This window comes from Amblyomma americanum, chromosome 4, assembly GCF_052857255.1.
Source record: "Amblyomma americanum isolate KBUSLIRL-KWMA chromosome 4, ASM5285725v1, whole genome shotgun sequence".
Classification (NCBI taxonomy): Eukaryota; Metazoa; Arthropoda; class Arachnida; order Ixodida; family Ixodidae; genus Amblyomma; species Amblyomma americanum.
In genome coordinates, this window is record NC_135500.1 from 76,093,930 (window position 1) to 76,113,823 (window position 19,894).

Sequence of the window (19,894 nt, forward strand, 5' to 3'; positions counted from 1 at the left end):
ACCCAGATTGTAGGTAGTCACTGAATGCTTTTTTTTTTGCTCTAAAAATAGGAGTTTTGGTGTGTCGACATTGCTTCTGTCATTCATTGATGTGCTCAATGTCGTCAGTCCTGTCGGAGAGTCAAAGAGAATACCAGCTATGTTTTCACTAGAATTAAAGTCCGCATTTGCTCCCTGTGACAGCTATATTACTGTATGCCAGAGAACGGCAGTGGTGAAACTGCCGCACCGTTTGCGCCAAACTGCCAAATGGAAAATTCGGCTACATGCTGCTACAAAATCGAGTTGTTGCTTACGCCTTGTCTGCACCAATGGGCCTTTTGAAAAACTTGGGAGTGAGACCAGAACTGAAGGTAGCATTGCAGGTGCAGCTGCGGTACGCATGCGCTTCAGTGGTGTGTTCATTGGTACGGTACCGCTTTCATTGCACTCAATTTTCATCTGTTGCAACCTACAAACCGCACCTTGAACAGCGCTGCCTGCACTCAGCCTTGTGGCTTAGTTTCATTTTTGCACCTTTAGGTGTTTGTACTTATCGCGCTGCAGCTGTGGAACTGCACCAGCAACCACAACACAATTCGGTCAAATGCTTAGGGGAACCCCCCAAGGTGGAGTGTATTTGTAATAAGGGAGTAATAACTCATTGGCATCCACCCAAGCACAGCTATATGCCTACAAAGGAAAGCTAAGTAGCTTTCTCAGAAACTTCGTAGTTAAGAGGGGACGCGGGTCTTTGGGACCAAAAAATCGCGAAAAAATCGACTTTTCAATTTGGTCATAGTTGGATAAGTCTCATCATTTTCCATCTTAATTTCAAGTTTCACGGCTGAATACCGCGTAGTTTACGAGAAATCGACGCGCAAAGATGCAATTTTGACAAGAGAGCTCGCGAAAATAGGTTAGAAAATGCCCGTTTTGCGTCGTGTGTCACGTCAAAAGTGGCCGGCGCAGCTAGGCGACTTTGGACTCGTTTGAAAGAGCAAGAACTCAGCTTTCTTTCTCGCCAGAACAAAAGGTGTACTGCGATTGGTCGCCAAGAAAAAGACAGAAAACAAAACATAAAATGTGGCAATGCTATTGGCTGTTGGACACCACGTGGCGAAATTTAAGCGCCTCATTGGCCGGCGCCATTTTTTTTAACGCTCCGTGCTCGTCCTGCGACGCCATTTTGAAAAAGACTACCGTGGCTTGAAACCGTATCGGAATTTCGCAGCACGCATAAGTTTGGGAAAAAACGTAAGAAAGGCCGCAGAAAGCAAGTGGAAGACACAAGTTCGTCGGCAGTGATGTCAACCAGCAGCAGCGGAGTGCCTGAGCGCCTGAGCGTGAACCGGCGGATGACGCGACCTTGGCAGCCGTTCCGGCGTTCGTTCCGAGCGCGGTGCATATCGCGGCTGCAGAGGATGACAGGATGACGGAGAGCCGGAGGATGGCTTTACTTAAAAGTGATCGGAAGAGGAATAAGGGAATAACGAGGCACAGGAGTGCAATTCGGCGGTCGTGATAAGCGCTTGTTTACCAGCTTCGGCGTCCACCTTCGACACGGAGCAATTCGCGGGTTCGGGCGAGATTGGCAGCAGCGGGTCAGATTAGACACATTTCTGCCCAGCGCTCATCTCGAGGATTGCGAAGCACACCGATGATAAAATCGCCAGTTTGACAGCAATTTCTACAACCTAGCACAAGATGTGGACGCTAGAGAGCGAGCACGTAGACGCCAACCCTCCATTGCCTGCGGAGCTACCGATGTGGTCGTAGATTTGGTGGCGATCATCGACAGACTGCTTCACAATACAGTGTGCACCCTCAAAATCATTTTTGCAGCTTGCTAAGCGGCGGCAACGGCAAAAATGTGGTTCAGACTATTCACTAGGGGCCTTCTAGGCTGTTTGTTTTGGAAAATGAAGCACTGTAATGTGCTTACACCGCTTCAAAATGTTTGATTTTGTTTTTTGCGTTTTTCTCAGTTTCATTTTCTGCACCACCCTACATACTGCTGACAAACTTTTCCCGGCTTTGGTTCGCGCGATTTTCACCATTCTTGTTTTATTTGAAAGCTGAATGATTGGACCTTGCAATAAAACCATTAACAGCGCTCTTAATAAAATGTGAAAATATTAAACAGCATAAAGAAAAATCACCTTTTTCCTCGCCACTTTTATGTGAACTTCAATACATTGTAACTTTGGTTACAGAGTGGCTAGAACACCGAAAGTACCCTTATTGCAAGCGTTATTAATAGTAGAATCCACTGGGATAAAAATTATTTGAATCTGAGTAGCCAATTTTTTCAAAAATTTGTCAGAATAATTTAACAGAGATTCCTGAATTAATAAGAAACAACATAATATACACAAAAATGTACACTATATTTGAAACCAGCACACTAAAATACATAATGGCTGAAGTTTTCATTATGCTAAGTCCAATATTAAAAAATTTTTCTTTAAGACCCTCTTCCCCCGTTAAAGAAAAATTCTTCCTGGTCCGGGGTTCGAACCCGGGACCACCGCTACACCGGAGCAGTCGCTCTGCCAACTCAGCTAACCAGGACGGCAAGGTTATGGTAGGGCGAGAGCAAATTGATCAATCTACAAGCTTTCCTTTGTAGCCGTTTGGCTGTGCTGGGATGGATGCCAATGAGTAATTACTCCCTTATTACAAAACACAATTCACGCCGTGTGTAAGCGTGTGAAATGTGCGAGAATTTCACAGAGTGAATGCAGGTGGCACCATTGTGAAACCACACTTCAAATGCCATTGGATATGAACGCCACACTTGTGAACTATACACATCAGCGTGAAACTTTGTGTTCGGAATTTTAGCTGTCAAAACTAAGGTCTTGGTCAGTCAAACGTGGTTGATGTGCTGGTTCTCAATAAAAAAAAAAAAGTTGTTGCCGAAATCACGTCGATTTCTGTTCATTTACGGCAGTATTTAGGGGCTGATTGCAGGGCTTGCAGTGTGACAGGACCGACATACGTTCGATAAGCGGGCTACGTCTCCTCAAGAACACTACATTAGAGGTGGCATTCCCACGCCAGTGCTTGCCGTCCGGCGTTGCAAGGGAGTGTAAAAAGCATGGTCCCACTTGCATTGTAGTGTAGTCTGCCGCTTGTTTTTACATTCTTGAGCCATCTCGTGGCTTTGATTGGAACGTCTCCTCAAGAACACCACATTAGAGGTGACTTTGATTGGAAAACAGCAGAAAAACTTTTTCAGCTTACATGACGAAAACTGAGGAGGGGCAGTGTTCTGACAGCACCATGGCCATGCCTTATGCTCATTGCTGACACCTCCCGAGATTGTTGTGGCCACATGGCTGTTTAGTGTGTATTCTTCTCAGTATTCCTTCTCTCTCCGTCTTCAGCATTGTTGTGTGTGTACAGCCATTTGCTTTTTATTCTTTTGTGGTATGCATTCACCAATGAGCATGTGCGTAATGCACACCTCACAACCAGCGTGGAGCCTTGTGGTCGTAGAGCCGGCAGGTCTCCAATGGTGTGTGTCGTGTGGGGCATACGTGCAGAGACCCGCTCTGGCTGGGGCCCACTGCAAGGGGGTGCTGCTTTCCAGGTCCTGCTGGAGAAGCTCCTCATCGACTACTATCCGTTCCATGGAGCTGGTGAGTCAGCTTTCTGGTTTACCTCACAATTTGCAATGCGAATAGCACTCTTTAATGGGGTCTAACCCCAGCCAAGAAAACTGTGAAGCTTGACCTTGAGGTTGACCTGTACGACCGGAACTGGTTACGGGGCATCCTGGTAGATGGCGCCACTGGACCTATGTCGCCAGCACACTCATTGCGTAATTATGGCAGCTCGCGCATCATTCTCGCTTCACTCAGTATGTGCCACCAGGACCAGGGGCTCCTTCACGCCATGCACTGGCTTCGCCCACTACGGTATTCCGAAAACGCTGTCGTTGGCACATTCACCGCTCTGGTGGCAGCGCAGCTACAAGGACTCGTGCTCAAATCATTTCGATACCAGGCTTAGCACATTTTCGCATGTCTACTATCTTTAACTACATTAAAACCCTGCCACATTTTTTGACAATCGTCAAAACATTTCACCGGCGCATTGATTGATTGATTTACCAGTCGAGTGATATGATCTCACTGTTTTACAGTGGGCAGCTATTACTAATTACATGTGCCCCTGGATGTGCCTTTGGTGTAGTGTTCTGCAATGGGTCATGTGTGAGCAATATAACGTGTTAGGTCATATGATTGATGGGTTGTGGTTCCCACATGTCCCAGTAATAGGTCATTTGGCTCATTGTTAAATGGTTCACATTAAACCACCGAAATACCATCATGAGCTTCTTATGCAATGTGACCATTTTAATACCTGTCGCTGAAACTCATGTCGCATTACGATGCACACCTCAATTTTTATGTTAGTTTTGTGTCACTGGCCCATTGAATTTTATTTCCGTTCCAAGCAGCTCAGCTCTATGCTGCTTAAATGCATCGGATGCATCAACAAAGCAATTCCTCTGAACAATAAAAAAGGGATTAGGTAAGTATACACATTGATGTGTTCGCGGGTGTTTCATTTGGTGTGTTTTGAAATCCTGGTGAACTTTTTGTTTAATCTGTAGATCGACCAGGCCAAGCATGAGTCAGTCACTCGCACTGTCGCCAAATTGTCAAGTAACAGATTGAAGCTTCAGAAGAAAGGGAGGCTCATGTTGTTTTCTAGCTGAGACAGAAATGAACAGCTTTGCAAGAATGCATATCACATAGAAAGCACATCATGAAAGTGCACCTTATGTGAGTCCTGTAAGTTACACTTAGTAGAAACTTTGCGGTATAACGAACGAGTGCCAGTAAATGGTTGCATTCATTTTAGGTGGACTTGGCTGTCATATTCTGGCCACTAAAGTGCTGTTCCAAACTTTGCTGCTTGGGGCAATTTGGTAGTGGCTTCCTAAACACCATCATTTGTTTCTACTCAATTCTCATTCAAGAAGTCCTTTCACTGTAACGATTCTGGTGCTGAGCAATCCAACATCAGGCAACATCAGTTAAGATGTTGCAGATTTAGATGTTGCATCTTCGCTTCTCTGTCAAAAGCAGACATTTCTTAAATGGTGCCATGCTTTGGAGTATTTTAAAGTGACGACATCACCTGTAACTGCACCTGCGACTTTAATGCTCCGTTTAAGACGTTTTTCTTTTTTCGATTTCTTTGCTAGGATAAGAATGTGGCACCTGGATTTACACGACATTAATTAGAAAGCTCTGCTTTTTGGAAGTATTTTTAGAGTTTGCAGTATGTTGACTGATGAGCAAGAGTCACTGAATTCATCTTCTATTTCAAGCTGCACTTTCACACCTAAATGACAATGCTGCTGTTGCTGTCTCCCATTCAGTCTCATATTGAGTCGTTTAATTACATAATGAAAAAAATCAAAAAGAACACCAACTGTGCCTTATAATAGAGGTGCATGTGCAGTTCAAGGCAGTCCTCTCACTTTTGCTTGATGGGTGCACTGTGGAAACACTTGGGATACCTCTGAAGTGTGCCTTTTTTTTTTTTTCTGCAGCGAACCCCCGGAGCCATTGGCTCAAGTACAGCGAGCCGTCTTCCGGGCGCCAGGCCTGGGTGCAGCAGATGCTGTCCCACTGGGCAGAGAGCGGCCCCACGTCTTCCTCGTCCACGCCGGGGAGCAACTCGCCCTCATCTCGCGACTGGCGCACTCTCATGTCCAGCTGCCTACTGGTGCGCCTCGAGGAGTTCTCCATGCAGCAGGTGGGCCGGCCTTTGCAGGAGGAGTGCTCCGAAATTTCTCCCCACCAAAAGGCACAGCAACTGTGGCAGACATCTCGTGAGCGTTTCCCACCCCTCCTTTGCCCCCCGTTCTTCATTCATCCCCACCAGGTGTGCATGGCGGGGCGCAGCCAGCGTCGACCGTTCCTGGCGTCGGAGGGAGCCACCGTGCTGCTTCCAGGAGAGGCCCTGCACCTAGAGTTGACCCACTACTACGCCCGGTCCACACCGGCCACATCACCCGTCACGTCCAACGGACACATTGTGGGCAGCCCCGGCTCGGCCAAGGGTAGCATCGCATCGTCCCTGGCCGGTGGTTCTGTGCCCGAACCGCACCTGTTTGCCTACCTGGGCCCCACCGCCCTGCGGCTGGACCTGCCCACCGTGCTGTGGGCGCACGCCTTCCTGCATAGCGTCTACAAGTGCACGGTGAGTGATGGGGGCCTCTCCTCTCGTGAAGTGAATTGGTTTAGTGGAACGGGAAAGCTGGAGGGTAAAGCTGTGCTCTCGGGCATCTCATGATTGCACATGTTTTCTGACAGTGCAAATGGCAGTACAGATTGAAGTCGCCTGAAACCACATTCTGTTTTCCTCGTAAATGTCAAAAAGGGCAGCTTATGAGGGCACTGTGTGTCACTGTTGACAACAATGCCAGATTTGCTGTTTGAACAATGCATGTGGCACTGTTACATTTCAAACTGTTAATAAACAGTAAAGCTTCATTTGCCCAGCTGGAGAGAAGCTTGAATTTTATTTTACAGTCGAAGCATGTTAATTCAAAGTGCACGGGGATGCCAACTTAGTTCTAATTAATCAAAATTCGAACTGTTGAATGTGAACAGAAAATACAGTACACTATGATCGAGAACGAGCTGGGTACTGATTTGCCCTATTTGATTGTTAGACGTTCGTGGTCATCTTCTGCATTTTTTTCTCGAAAGACAACTGCTAGCACATTTTGTTCTAAAGCTTGAACATAATTGAACGCTTCCTTTTTGCATTCATATCTGAGTAGAGATGAGCAGCGCTTATTTGCATTCCAGCTTGCTCAGTGGAGAGGCACAACGGAATTGTGAAAGGCATGCGACGTGCTGTGAGCATGTTCGCAAGGCTGGAAAACGAGCAGCGTGCAACTGTCTTGTGACTGCTGCTTTTCTACCAAAACGGTCGCGCAAACTCTGCAACTTGCAAGTCCACACTTATGAAAATGGGGTTACTGTGCTAGAAAACAAAGACAGCAGTAACAGACAGGACGCGTGCAGACTCGCAGCTGAATTTTGTTGGAGAGTCTGTGCGCGTCCTGCAGTTGTGAAGTCTGCTCACGTCCTGTCCACTTCTAACTCTGTTGTCCGCGTTTTTTAGCGCAGTCCAGCTGGCCACTCTATCACACTTGTGAGCCATATAGGTTGTGTGACCTCGAAAAAGAAAAATTGTAGGGTGGTCGCACGCTGAACAATTTTCTGGCCTTCTAACGCCAATTCACTGTCAAACCAACGATCATATGTTTTGACAGTGTCTTGTTTCAATAACAGTGTGTGGCGCTGGCTTCACGCATGGTTTCAGTCCTCTCTTGAACCTTTTGGCACATTGATTACTGCAGTCGGGTGACGTTGGTGCAGCCAATCACTTTGTAACTTGACGCAGAAGGTGCTGGAAAACCAAGCCAAAAGACATGTAGCAAAACTCCTATTTATTTGTTTTGTGCACGCCAGTGGTTTTGCAAGTGCTGGAGACATTGTGATGTGCCCGATTTTCACGACGCTGGTCGCACCAACCATTGCTCAACAACACAAAAATACCTAACAGAAGCAAGCCACTGATGCCTTCAGGATTCACTGTGACAAAGAGCATATATATACACAAAGTAAGCGACACAATAAAAGAAATTGTTGACAGGACAGTATGTTATAGGCATTTGCAAAAACAGTGAAATAAAGTTTGATTATAACACACAAAAAAAAAGACGAACAATGTTCCAGTGTTTGTGTCACACAAACGTCATTGCAGTTTTCCATTTACAGTAAAACCCGCTACAGCAAAATTTCTGCCACAATGAAGTATTTTCGATTCCCTGTTAGTAAACTATACAACGCAATGCAATTATTTCCGACCATACCGAACAGTCTTTGGATCAAGATTCTGCTTTCAACAAATTTTTTCCGGGTAAGCATGCAAATTTTTTTTGCACCTAGATATATGCCCGTATCTTGTTAGGTTTAACCAAAGACGACTGCCAAAGACAGTTTTCACTTTCAGTAACGCAGCTGACACTCCCTGCAAAATAAGAGTTACTGTGCAGACTTGCACATAAAGATCGATGCGGCGCACAGCTGCATATGACGGTTTTGCCGACGGCTCTGACTGTGGGGAACCTGGGCACTGGCCTAGTACATGCACTGCTGCATACCATATTTCCACGATTGTAAGTCGCCCTATTTTTCAAATTTTGAAAATCCGAAGTGGGGCGGTCGACTTAAAGTCGAAACCAAAGCATCTCACCATAAATAAAGGCGAGACAAACGAGATATCTGGCATACTACAGCGTGGTCGCATTTTTGCTGCGCGGCTCCATCGCATCGCTCTTGGTGCTGGCCTTGAGTAGCTGCTATGTCAACACGCAGAACCGGCATCCCCACCCTGCACGTGGTGGCCGATGGTGGTTGTCGATAAGCAGCAAACCTACACCATCCCACTCCCCACAGGTGGCCGCAGATTGCGTCTGCTGATAAGCGGTGGCGGCCCGATAACGCATTCACGTTCTACTCTTACTAGGCGCCGTCCAAGTTTTTTTGTTTACTTTCAACCGCGCACTCGGCGCTCAAGGGAGCATCAATTTTTGATGGAAGGGCCGCTGTTCCAATCGCCGCAGCACTGCCACTTGGAACCGTAGCGGCACCGAGGAGTGTCGGTAGTCGACGGAAGAGCTGATGCCGCTCACGTGTAGTTTCTCTATGGCTCTGACTCATTTCATTACTGCCGGCCGTGTTTCATAGTGTAGTGCTTCGTCGTTCGTCATTTGTGCTCCAGGTCCAGTAAGCGACTGGTACATTCAAGATGGCTGTCATTGTTTACGCCGCATTTCTAGCACATCATCTACAGCATCGATTTCGAGGCGCGTGTGACCCCTTTTTAATGCACAATGACGCGAGTGCACATGCGCCGATTCTCCATTTCACACTTAGAGTGGTGCACCCGCTAAAGCATATCGCTCCGCCTCATATCACTCGTACTTCTCGAAGCCTTGGTGAGGGTATTGACAAAAACATGGAATGGTATAAGACTGCATACTTGGCATTGCAAATCATGCACTAGGCAGGCAAACGTTCAGTTATTGAACCCTCCCATTATAACTTTTACTGATGGTGAACTACTTTTAGTAGATGTATTCAGTACAACAGGGCATGCCAGCGGTGTAAAACACTGCCACGTGTCACTCTTACTCCTCGAGTCTCGATGACGGGCCAGACGGAAAAGTACTATGAATGAAAACGAATGCAGCATGCTGCAATTCTCAAGGCTTGTAGGCACGTTTTCAGTTTCTGCAAATCACAGCAATGGTTGATGCTTTCAACTTAGTAAATTCTCGAAGTACACGAGCTCGTGTTGGCCACGTGCAGCGTATTCAGAGAAATAGTTTGCCACTGTGTATTGTATATATGGTTAGTAGTAAACAGAAAGCGTTTCTGCAGTTGATTTCTACGCTAGGCATTGAATAAAGTAACAAGTTTTTGACACTCTGCACTTGCCGGAATGATTTCACTTCGGGACAGTAGTGAGAGGAAGAGCTGGCGTTGTTTCGGCGGAGCAGATCGACGAGCTCACCGTCTGTTGACATACGTGTCGCGCTGTTTTTAGCCGCAAGATCACGCACCAGCCAGACCGACTTATCCCGTTGTTAAACTGGTCGATTTGGTGAAAATTTTTCATTTCTGAAATTATTTTCTTTTCTAGCCCTGGGGTTTTCTGTTTCATGATGAAAAATTATAGCAAAATATTCAGTAGAAATTTATAAATTACACTTTTTAGATGTGTAGTCGTCGAAAATTGTGAGGTTTTTCTATGACCATTTCTATGACCAAAGCGAAAGCGAAGAGGCTATAAACAAGGGAATTAACTTTAATGTTCATTTTCTGATCTTTCACATTTTCTGCAATTGTCATCACTCACACCTTCTTAATTTTGAAACGCATAAAAATAGAATGATTCTGTTTGTCGCTAACGATTCCTGAGACATTGAGGAGTGTAATAGATCTCTCGATTTTTTTTTTCCTACACGTGCAGTGCTATGTTATTTTTGTAAGAAACATTTTCATGTAACTATGCATGCATAAGTACATGATCGTCTTAAAAACGTACTAATAGCGTCATCATACAGAGCAGGGCTTTGTGAACAAGCTGCCATAAAAAAATTTGCGCACTTTCTACTCAGTTATTTAAGACCTTGCTGCGACTTGACGACGGTGTTAATTATAATTACCCAGAACTGCACCAGGTATAGCTATAATAAAAGGAATTACTGAAACTAGCGTAGCAATTTCATATTTGCACCAAATTTAGTTAGATATTGCATGCATGAATAACGGAAACACTTTTCATTGCCGCATTCCCTCTCAATCTTAGTATCACACCTGCAGCTGCTTGTTTCCAAACAAGCTTCGCGATCATGTACTACCTCATGAAACATGACACATGCATGATGCGATGAAAAAGCATGCGGCTTTTAGCACACTTAAGGTACGTAAGGTACGCATGCCAACATGACTGTGCAAGATTGACACAACTTATTAAATGTCATAAAACGCGCCGTTAAAACATGCTGTGCTATTAACGAAAGAACGCATTCCTTGGGGGCAAGTGAACCTGCCGGCGCACCGTGCACACCAACTGAAGTTGACAAATATGTGTACAGCTATATATTCGCTTTTTTTTCCTTGCGCAGTTATAAGCGTACTATGCTGGCGTTTGTGAACCCTTTACCAAATGTTTGTGAACCCTTTACTGCATCAGGTTTGGTGGGGAAGACATTCTGCACTATTTTTAAATGTCGTGCTCTTCGCCATGTCAGTAGCCATTTGTCATTGTTTTTGTTAAGGCAGCAGTGACTTGGGTACTGGCTTTATGTTGTCGTTATCTCTTATTTGGCCCCTTTCTTGGTACTGTTCTCCAACTGCACGTGCTCTTAATATCAGCTTTTCTTCTGTTCTGTATTGTGTGTGCAGGCACATCTGTCCTGTGCTAATGGGGTGTCTCCACTCGCTGTGCGTGTCGAGATGATCCTCCCAAAGGTGAGCCCAACCAGTCTTGCTTCTCTGTGATAACGCAGTGCTTGCCTGACCTCCAGTCACATACCTGCCGGTCGACTTAGCAGGAGCTGCATTCATTTTTCAGAGGTCTGTGTAAATTATTTGCTGGGCATGCTGTCATTGAGCAGTGACAGCACAAAAAGGAATACAAAAAAAAATTCACTTTTATCATGTGTCCTCTCAACCATCTAAGCAGAGAATAAACTTTGTGGAAGTGCCTTGTGCAGTTGGTATTTGTCGTATCAGAACTCATGGCCTAGTTCCCTTAGTGGATAACTACGTAGGCTGAAATGCTGACAGAAGCCACGCCTCATTAGCTAAACCTGAATGTAACGAACCTCCATATAGCGAATTCCTCGATGTAACGAAGTTTTTTAATTCCCCAATGCCACCCCCATTGAACCGCGTGTGTTTGAGACCTCCATGTAACTAACGCACAGCGGCGGTTGACCTTGATGTAAAAAACTCGCTAAGCTGACCATCTGTTATCCTGGGCTGAATTAAGAAATTCGGGAGAAAAGTTTCATGACGATAAAGCACAAATTGACATGAGAGGAACGCCAAAGATCGCAACAAGTGACCACAGATGACTCCACATGTCGTGCTCCAGCACCGCGAGTGCATCTCCGTTGCTTTCACTTTTGGAATGCCATACCACGTGGCACTACAACAGTTCATGCCCAACAGCAGCGAAAATTGATAGGGCATAACAAAAACGTAACGGCACGAGCAGTGCGCGCCCATTGCCGCCGCGTCGTACGTCGCTCTGTTGATTCCGGCGCCGATAGCTCTCGCGCCTAGGGAGCGGAGACAGCTGAGAGCGCCAGCGACGCAAGGCGAAGAGTCCCTTTCCTGGGGCAACAGCTCTGGGCAGACTGAGAGAGGGAACATGCGGGGAGAAGCATGTGCCTTCGCGGCCGGTCCACGGCAGCGGCGTGACCGCGCGCGCTCTCTTCTAGCTCGATTGGTGCCCCCGCCTCCCCAACTCTCCCAACCCCACGCGTAGCAGCGTTGCGTGAGCCGCTGCAGCCTCGGCGGAGGTGGCGGCAGCTGCTGCAGCAGTCGCGCTGTCAGCGTGATCACGGAACATTTCTCCATGTTTGACTTCGAGTAATAGGGTTTTTTGTAAGCATTTTAAGGTGATTTCACCTACATTTCTTATTTTGGTTTCCGTTCTGCATTCTCTTTCCAGCTCTTCTTGCAAAAACTGCATGTAGCAAAAACCTGGATGCGACGAAAAATCACGGACTTTTTTCAACTTCGTTATATCCAGGTTTAACTGTAATCCGTTCCTCCTGCAGGTATCAAAACAGATAGCTTAGGAAAGCACCTTGCGTAATGCATTCATCATTGAGGTTTACTAAACTTCAGTAATTCATTATCAGTTTTTTTTAAATCTTGCTTATTTAAATGATTTTAGGTGCTCCAAAAAACTACCGCACAAATATTACCGCATAATCGGAGAGCAGCCACTTCACCATTCATCAGGTCATTCATCAGACTTTGTTACTAGTCAAATTAGATTGAAGGAGTAATGCTTTGCCCGCATGTTGACAGCCACGGCTAACGTTCCGGGTTCACTTACGCTTCTGCTTCGAGCTGCACACGCTTCATGAAACTTTAGGATGCTTGCTCTTGCCATATATACTCGCATAATGAACCCACTTATTTTCTAGAAAAGTTGGCGTCAATTTAGGATTAGAGTTCATTACACGGGAAAAAATTTTAACAGATTTTTTTCAGAGAGTCGAAATTTCATTATGTGCCACCCGCCCGTACATTCGTCTGTCCGTCCATCCATCATCAACAAAAGCACGCTGTCAGACGTGTTCATGTCGGCAGTGTTTTGCATCGTTCACTTCTATGGTGTTTGCTGTATCACAGCGCAATCCAACGATTTTGTGACAGCCAGCGACACCAGCAAATCACGGCGAGATAAAGTGAACATGCTGAGCAGTGGCCCTCAAGGTCAGGTGCGCGTTGTTTACGCAAGGTTGAAAGAACACGCAGGACGGTGAGGGGTTAGGCATTTTTGCTCCCGATCTCATGCTCACCAAAGTGCTTGGGGGTCTGAAGGACCTGCTTCTTTCAAAGCATTTCAGTGTAGATGTTTTATAGGGATCTGGATTAAACTGCTACGCTGCTCTCCAATGCTCGAGCGCTCCCCAGCTTTTTAAGCCTCGCACGTAGCAGCGCGCCAAGCAAGCCACCGCTGCAAGCGCTTCTGTCAAGAGCGCACAACATCTTGGCGCTCTGCCAAGTTCACCGAGCAGCCCTCACCCCCCCCACCCCTGCCTTCGATAGGAGCTCTCTATAGGATAGGATAACATGCCGGGATGTTATCCAGTGCACAGCATCTTGGCACACTGCCAAGGTCTGCGCTGCGGGTCAGTGGGAAAACTGAGGAGGGCGGTACCAAAAGCTAATGATTTAAAGATAAAAATTTTCATGGACAAAAGATGGGGGGGTTCATTTTGCGAGTGGGTTCATTACGCAAATATATATGGTAATTATGCACTGCATAGAAATTTTAAAATTGCAAGATGCTTGGCAATGTGCAGGTGGCAGTGCCCCAGTTTGAGCGCGAGCGTCCTTTGTGGCCTGAGGAAAGCTCTGGTGAGAGCCGCGAGTTGCGGCTTGGCTGCTCGCGAGCTGTTGCCACCAACTGGCGCCCAGCCGATCGTGGCACCTGCCTCGAAGCCCTGGGCAGGGGCCCGCTCTTCTTCGAGACCACCAGCTTCCCCTGGCTGCCCAGTGGGGCCGCGGGCCACGACCCACCGCCCGTGCACGCTTGCTTCCTGCAGGAGCAGCGACCCAGGGGTGAGTGGTCTGTGTGCATACTCGCAGTGCCTCAGTCAGATTTTTCTCTTGCCTTCAGCGGCGGCCACAGGCACCCACTCTCTCTGCCTGCATGCGGACTCTGTGCCTCAGTCGGTTTTTTATTTTTACCTTGAGTGCCGCCTAGAGTCCCCGCTCTGTCCTGCGTGCGGACGTACAGTTCCTGTCAGGTTTTACCTTAATTGATAGCCTCAAGTGCCCACCCTGTCAGCCTGCATGCGGACTTGCAGTTCCTCAGTCTGGCTCTTGTTCTCACCTTGAGTGGCAGCCCATTGTGCGTGTTCTCTCTGCCTGCACGCGAGTACACAGTGCCCTAGTCGGGTCCTTATTCTTATCCTGAGCGGCAGCCTCAAGCGCCCACTCTGTCGCACTGTGTGCGTACTTCAGGGCTTCAGTCAGGTCCTTACGCATACTTTGAGTAGCAGCCCAGGGACCACACCTCTATGCCGGCATGCGGATGCGCAGTGCCTTGATCAGGTTCTCATTCTTCCCTAAGTGGCACTCTCAGGAGCTCATGTCGCAGAAAATACACAGAGAGTCGACCTAGGGGGCAGGTGGGCCATCTAGGCCATGTAACCTTGTGGCGTCATCACAATCTGCCCACCGGATTGTGAGCATACTGCGCACCGTGGCAAGTGGCAGTTAATGATTGGTTGCGAGAGGTTGCTCAGCAAGAGCAACCTGGGTCACTCAACCGCATCGCTTAAAGGGACTATGCAATGAATGAAAAGTCGCTTGTAAATGTTTTCAATGCTTAGAAAGGATGCTAAGCATTCACACCAAGTATGAGTCTTCGGAACTGAGCCGGCAATTTATTATGAATTTTTAAAAACCGTGTTTTTTAAAATTCGCGGGCCGATTGGTGTGCTCGTAGTGACCGATTTTGAAGCTAAAATAGTGAAAAAAGACATCACTGTACCCGTGACGTCGCCAGGCCACCGCACGCTGTCATTCGCTGGAGCCACGGCAGCCACGACGTCACGGGCACACTTCCAGTAGCCGTGAAAATTGTCTGCTCGTGCAGAGGAAGCAACGTTTTGGCGCAGACTGCAAAAAAACTCCTTCCCAAATTTATACATCCTAAACAAAATGTACCCGACGCAGTACAGAGATACCTGCCCCTGGTGCGGGGCCACACCACATCACATGGGAATGTAAACGCAACCAAACATTCCACCAAAAGAATAACCCGAGTGCGGAGCAATGGGAGAGTCGGCTCACCAGCTGCGAGCTCACGGCCCAAAGAACTTTAGTGCAGCACGCAAGTGAGGTAGCTAGGCTCTTTGGAGCCCTGGAATAGGGGCCCAACCTTGCTTAAGAAGAGGCCTCAAGTCGCCAGCGCAGTGAAGACGACGGAGGCCTCAAGACGCCAAGCCCTTGAAAGCACCCAAATAAAGTTTTTCTCTCTCTCTCTCTCTGCTCGTGCCGCCGCGCTACCCTCTCGGGCAAGCGCGGGCCAGGGCATTGCCTTCGCGCATATGGTTTCAATTTTCCTCTGCCGCCTCCTTCTGTCGGGAGTTCCGGAGCCACTCGCAGTGGCTCGCCAAATCGCTACTCTCGTCGCTGGCGTTCAGCCGGTACGGCGTGAACGCTCATAGGGCTTGATGCCCAACACGGCCGTAAGAGCGAGCAGTCGCGCCTCGAGGTTCGGGTCCATTACTGCTAATTACAACAGACAAGCAAAGAAACCCGACGCACGCTGCAATCACGCCGCCAACGCTGCTGCTGGGGTGCTAGGAGCGACAACCGGAAGTTGCAAAAGGAACCTCAGTGGATGATGTATTCATGAGCGGGGCCCAGTCCCAGCGCTGTTTTCTTTATTTTGGTCTGGTGCCCCGTGTGTACGAGTTGAGGGTGGAGAGGAGGAGCGTAATTTTTAATCGTCTATATCTTCGTTGTTATTGATGCTAGCTTAAAAGTTCTTGCGTTGGGGTGACGAGTGATGAAATGCCTATCTCTCGTCTGCTTTACGTAATCTCAATTAATTTATTGCATAGTCCGTTTAACCACTGCACCATTGCGCCAGGAGCGGTATGAGGACTCCCAGATAGAGAATGACCAATTCTGCATATATGGGCACTAACCATCACGTCATACTCTTAAAGCAGAGCTTAAATGTCCCCTCCAATTTTTGTTTGAATTATCAGAAGTGCACCTTAATATGATACAAGACTAGATGTGATTTGCTTTATGAACTTCTATGCGTACAAATAGTATTTTAGAACCATTTCACCATGCAAACATAGTAGCTAAATGATTTAGCACAGAAATAAAGTATGGGTGAAAGGCACTGATGTCTTCTGAGGGAGCAGTCTCCAACTGGTTGTATGGCTGAAAAAGTTATCATAATGCATTGCTTTCCCAACAGAGTAAAATCACATTAATTGGGATCACAAGGGACTGGAAAAAAAGCTCAGAATGATCCGAAGCTCTGAAAGTCAGATAAGATGGTTACGAAAAACCCTTCAGAAAATAGTTTTGCAATGCAGCAAATTTAGCTGATGACAGGATAAGCAGTGGCCATGTGCTTGTTAGTGAAAGCTGTGCAGTAACGACGATTTGTCGCGATTCCATCATGGTGTACTGTTTGCCCACTGTCATGAATATCAAAGCAGAACTGCTGCAGAATATGTCTTCCATGGCCTTCTTCACAGATGCGACGCAGTTGCGGGGGAGCCACCACACAACAAGCAGCTCATGATGACCGCTTGTTTTCGGCATGACCGAACTGAGGGAAGCGAGAGGAACGCACATTTTCACTGTAACAGCGTGAAGCCTAAAAAGAGAACAAGACCAGCAACACCCGAATCAGTGTCTGAACCGGTGCCCACCTTGCCTTGGATCCCCGACAGTGGCTAGCTGATATCGTCACGAACTGGCAGCAAAGCTCAGAAAACGAAACCGTGCAGGGACGGGGCAAACCTGATCGATTTGGCCTTTCTCTAGACCGCATCTAAGTTAACTGGTTGGAGGGGCCAAATTTTCAGCTCACACAGCGCCATAAACATGACGTATCCAACCTTGGCCACAGTTTTTTCGTGCCGGGAGCATTGGAACGAGCCAGAAAGTTTGAATTCATCGAATAGAGGCTTTAAAATGTATTGAAAATAAAGCCAGCCAACCAAAATTTTGAAATTTGTTTATTTGAACGAAGGTTATAGTTTAATATTAGAGTTTGAATTATCGCGAGTCTACTATAGAAAGCAGTGGTTATGGAAAATTACACAATACTTTACAGATAGGAGGGCAATGTTTCTGGAAGTGACTTGCTGTAATGGCAGTACATATTTAGTAGGGAATTTCATGAGTGAATGGTGCAAGGGAGAAGAAAAAGCTCTTGAAATACTTCTGCTTAATGTAAAATCTGCTGTGTTTCACAACCAGGGCTCTTCTTTTTTGAAAGTGCATTCAGGCAACTCAGAATACAAATTTCAAGTAATGCAAGCATGATTGCAATCAGTTTTGTTCAATAAAAGAAACTTGAAGAAACGGTGTTCAATTAAGTATGTTCCATGAAATATTTTACTGATGCAGGGCTGTGATAGCATGTAATTATGACGTGACGGTGGTACATGTTGATGAAAAAACAGGCAGTGTAGTTTTAGTGATATGCACGGATGTGTGGCACATTGCTTTCATCCAATCTCCCGCTTCCTCCCACAACATTCCAGAGGACCCGGAGGCCGAGTCATCGCTCTGGTCAGTGCAGCTGGACCCCTGCTGGGCCGAGTTTGTGGAGCGCCCTGGGTCAAGACCACGCGCCTTCGTGGAGCCACTACCACTGACACTGTGGATAGGAGCGCCAACATCACCAGCATTACACGTGCCACTGTTGCTGCACGTGCCAGCACCTCTGCGGCTGCAGCTGGGGCGGCGGGAGTGCACCTTCCTGCTGCGACTGGCACGTTCAGCCACTGTTCTCCAGGAGCAGGCAGCTGTCGACAGACAGGTGTGCCTACGTGTATGACAAGCATGTGACCGGCTTATAACGCGACTGTTGTGGCGGGGTTTGTAGCACCTACCTAAACAGCTTGGACATGCAGCTTGGTGCGGGAAGTACTCTACTAGAAAGCTAAGTTGGGGAAGCTGGACTTGCATGGCGAGGCTGGTGAACAGTGAGGCATGAGACAGCTTAGAGAAAGCACCCTTTCTGTTTGCATCCTTCATGTGCCTCTGGCTGCAGATTTCCTAGCTAGCAACTTGATAAGTCAGTCATTGGTAGACAACGTAGCTGTAGAGCTGTTAAGGGAGAAAGAGACGGCTTAGATCGAAGACACAAATTTCAGAAACCAATAGTGGCTCTTCAGTACCTCATGGTCATGGCACATGGCGCGTACGTGCCATGTGCCATGTGCAGTATTTGTGCCATATGCGCACATATGTATGGTCATGGCACATGGAACATATGCACGTTTTACTCTGGGCCTCTTTCCGTGCCATCATTAACAAGGTGTGCTTGGTAGTAGCAGTAAATTGGCCTGAATAGACATGTACGAATAGTGGTTTTTGATTCAAAGCGAATAGTAATTTCCTTCGAATAATTTCAAAGCGAATACAGTCAAACCCACTTATAACGAACATGAGTGTCACGCGGCGTCCGTTCGTTATATCCCAAAGTTCGTAGTAAGTGGACCACAGCTTTAAAGACAGTTGCTTGTCAAAACACAAAATTTTTTCTTTGTGAAAAAGTTCGTGATGGACGTCTGTTTTTGCAGTGCAGATCCGATGAGGGAGGTTTCCAGTTTATTTAAAGCAGAAGCGTGCTATCACCGAGGCCCTTGGCATAGACAAGTGGTGTGAGGCTCTCTATGTAGCCCATTGCTAGAGACGCGCTTGTGGGTGCTGGCTGCGAAGTTACATCCTCATCCGATTCCTCCGCGTCACTCTTGTCCTGAACTTCAGAAATGATGCCCTCGTCTGTGGACTGTTCCGCGGTATCGGCGTCATCGACAGAAATAAAATCATTACAACCAATGTCATGACCGCCCATGTCGGATTCGACGACGCGCTGCCATAAATCGCCGCCGGGCTGGTCATCTTCCGAAGCATCAGGCTCGGCATCAGACACCGTGTGGACGAAGCCGGCCTTGCGGAAGCAGTTCCACACGCCAGTGGCCGTCACCTTCGCCCTGGCCGCTTTCATCACCTCTACCGCTGATTACAATGGCAAATGGGCACGGTGTTCCCGTCCGCCATCCCAAATTACAGCCAGGGCCCGAGATTTTAATGAAGCCAATGAAACACCTGCGCCGCAACATGATAAACAACAAGATTGACAAAAGCGCGCGACGGGGTAGACTTGCAAAGTGCACAGGCGGCAATCAAGCCAATCAAGCTAAAGATACAGGCGCACAGCGCCAGCGGAGAGACCAATAAGGGGCGTCCGTGGGCGTCAGTGCAGCCACCTCTTGGCTCCCACGGAAAGCCTTCACGGAGCGTGGCCTCCGCGATCGGCACGGCGGCGGCGCGGTTGATTGCGGGACCCACACGCGGATTTGTAAGAGAGTAAGGAGAGGGGAGCAGAGTTGCGAGGAGGGGCGGGGAAGGCACGTTGGCGCGGAAAGGGTAGCTCGCTTCAGAGCGGTACGAAACGGGGCGGGCAGTGTGCCTGGGATGAGGCTCGAGGAAACAGGGCGCACAAAGGATCGGAGTCAGGTTATCTCACATCGCGGTGCCGGGTTTACGCCGTCCGTTCGCTGTGACCGATCAGCAGGGCTTAATGACGTTCGTTATACATGGGATTTTGTGCCATTGAAACAATGTATATTTTGACGTTCACATAGGTCTCGTTTGTTATAAGCAAAAGTTCGTCTTAAGTGAGGCCGTTATATGTGTGCTCGACTGTATTTCGAATACTTCTGGCACACAAAAAAGGTTGAATGGCACAATAGGCATTTTCAAAACCATGTACCGTAAAAACCTGCATATAATACGAACCCAAATATAGTACGAGGTGAAATTTTAGAGATGCTAAA

General features: G+C 47.4%; 1 protein-coding gene across 3 annotated transcripts in view; it reads left to right on the forward strand.

Annotated features, from left to right (window-relative positions):
• The window catches only part of LOC144128048 (bridge-like lipid transfer protein family member 3A), a 70,531-nt gene that overhangs the window by 33,816 nt on the left and 16,821 nt on the right, over positions 1-19,894 (forward strand). For all 3 annotated transcript variants that reach the window (XR_013313670.1, XM_077661093.1, XM_077661092.1), the window contains exons 8-13: positions 3,531-3,626; positions 5,555-5,760; positions 5,890-6,207; positions 10,998-11,063; positions 13,643-13,901; positions 17,591-17,868. Coding sequence is in view for 2 of the 3 variants with exons in the window: in XM_077661093.1 (XP_077517219.1) it covers positions 3,531-3,626; positions 5,555-5,760; positions 5,890-6,207; positions 10,998-11,063; positions 13,643-13,901; positions 17,591-17,868 (1,223 nt within the window). In the remaining variant the exon portion in view is untranslated. The remainder of the gene's footprint in view (positions 1-3,530; positions 3,627-5,554; positions 5,761-5,889; positions 6,208-10,997; positions 11,064-13,642; positions 13,902-17,590; positions 17,869-19,894) is intronic.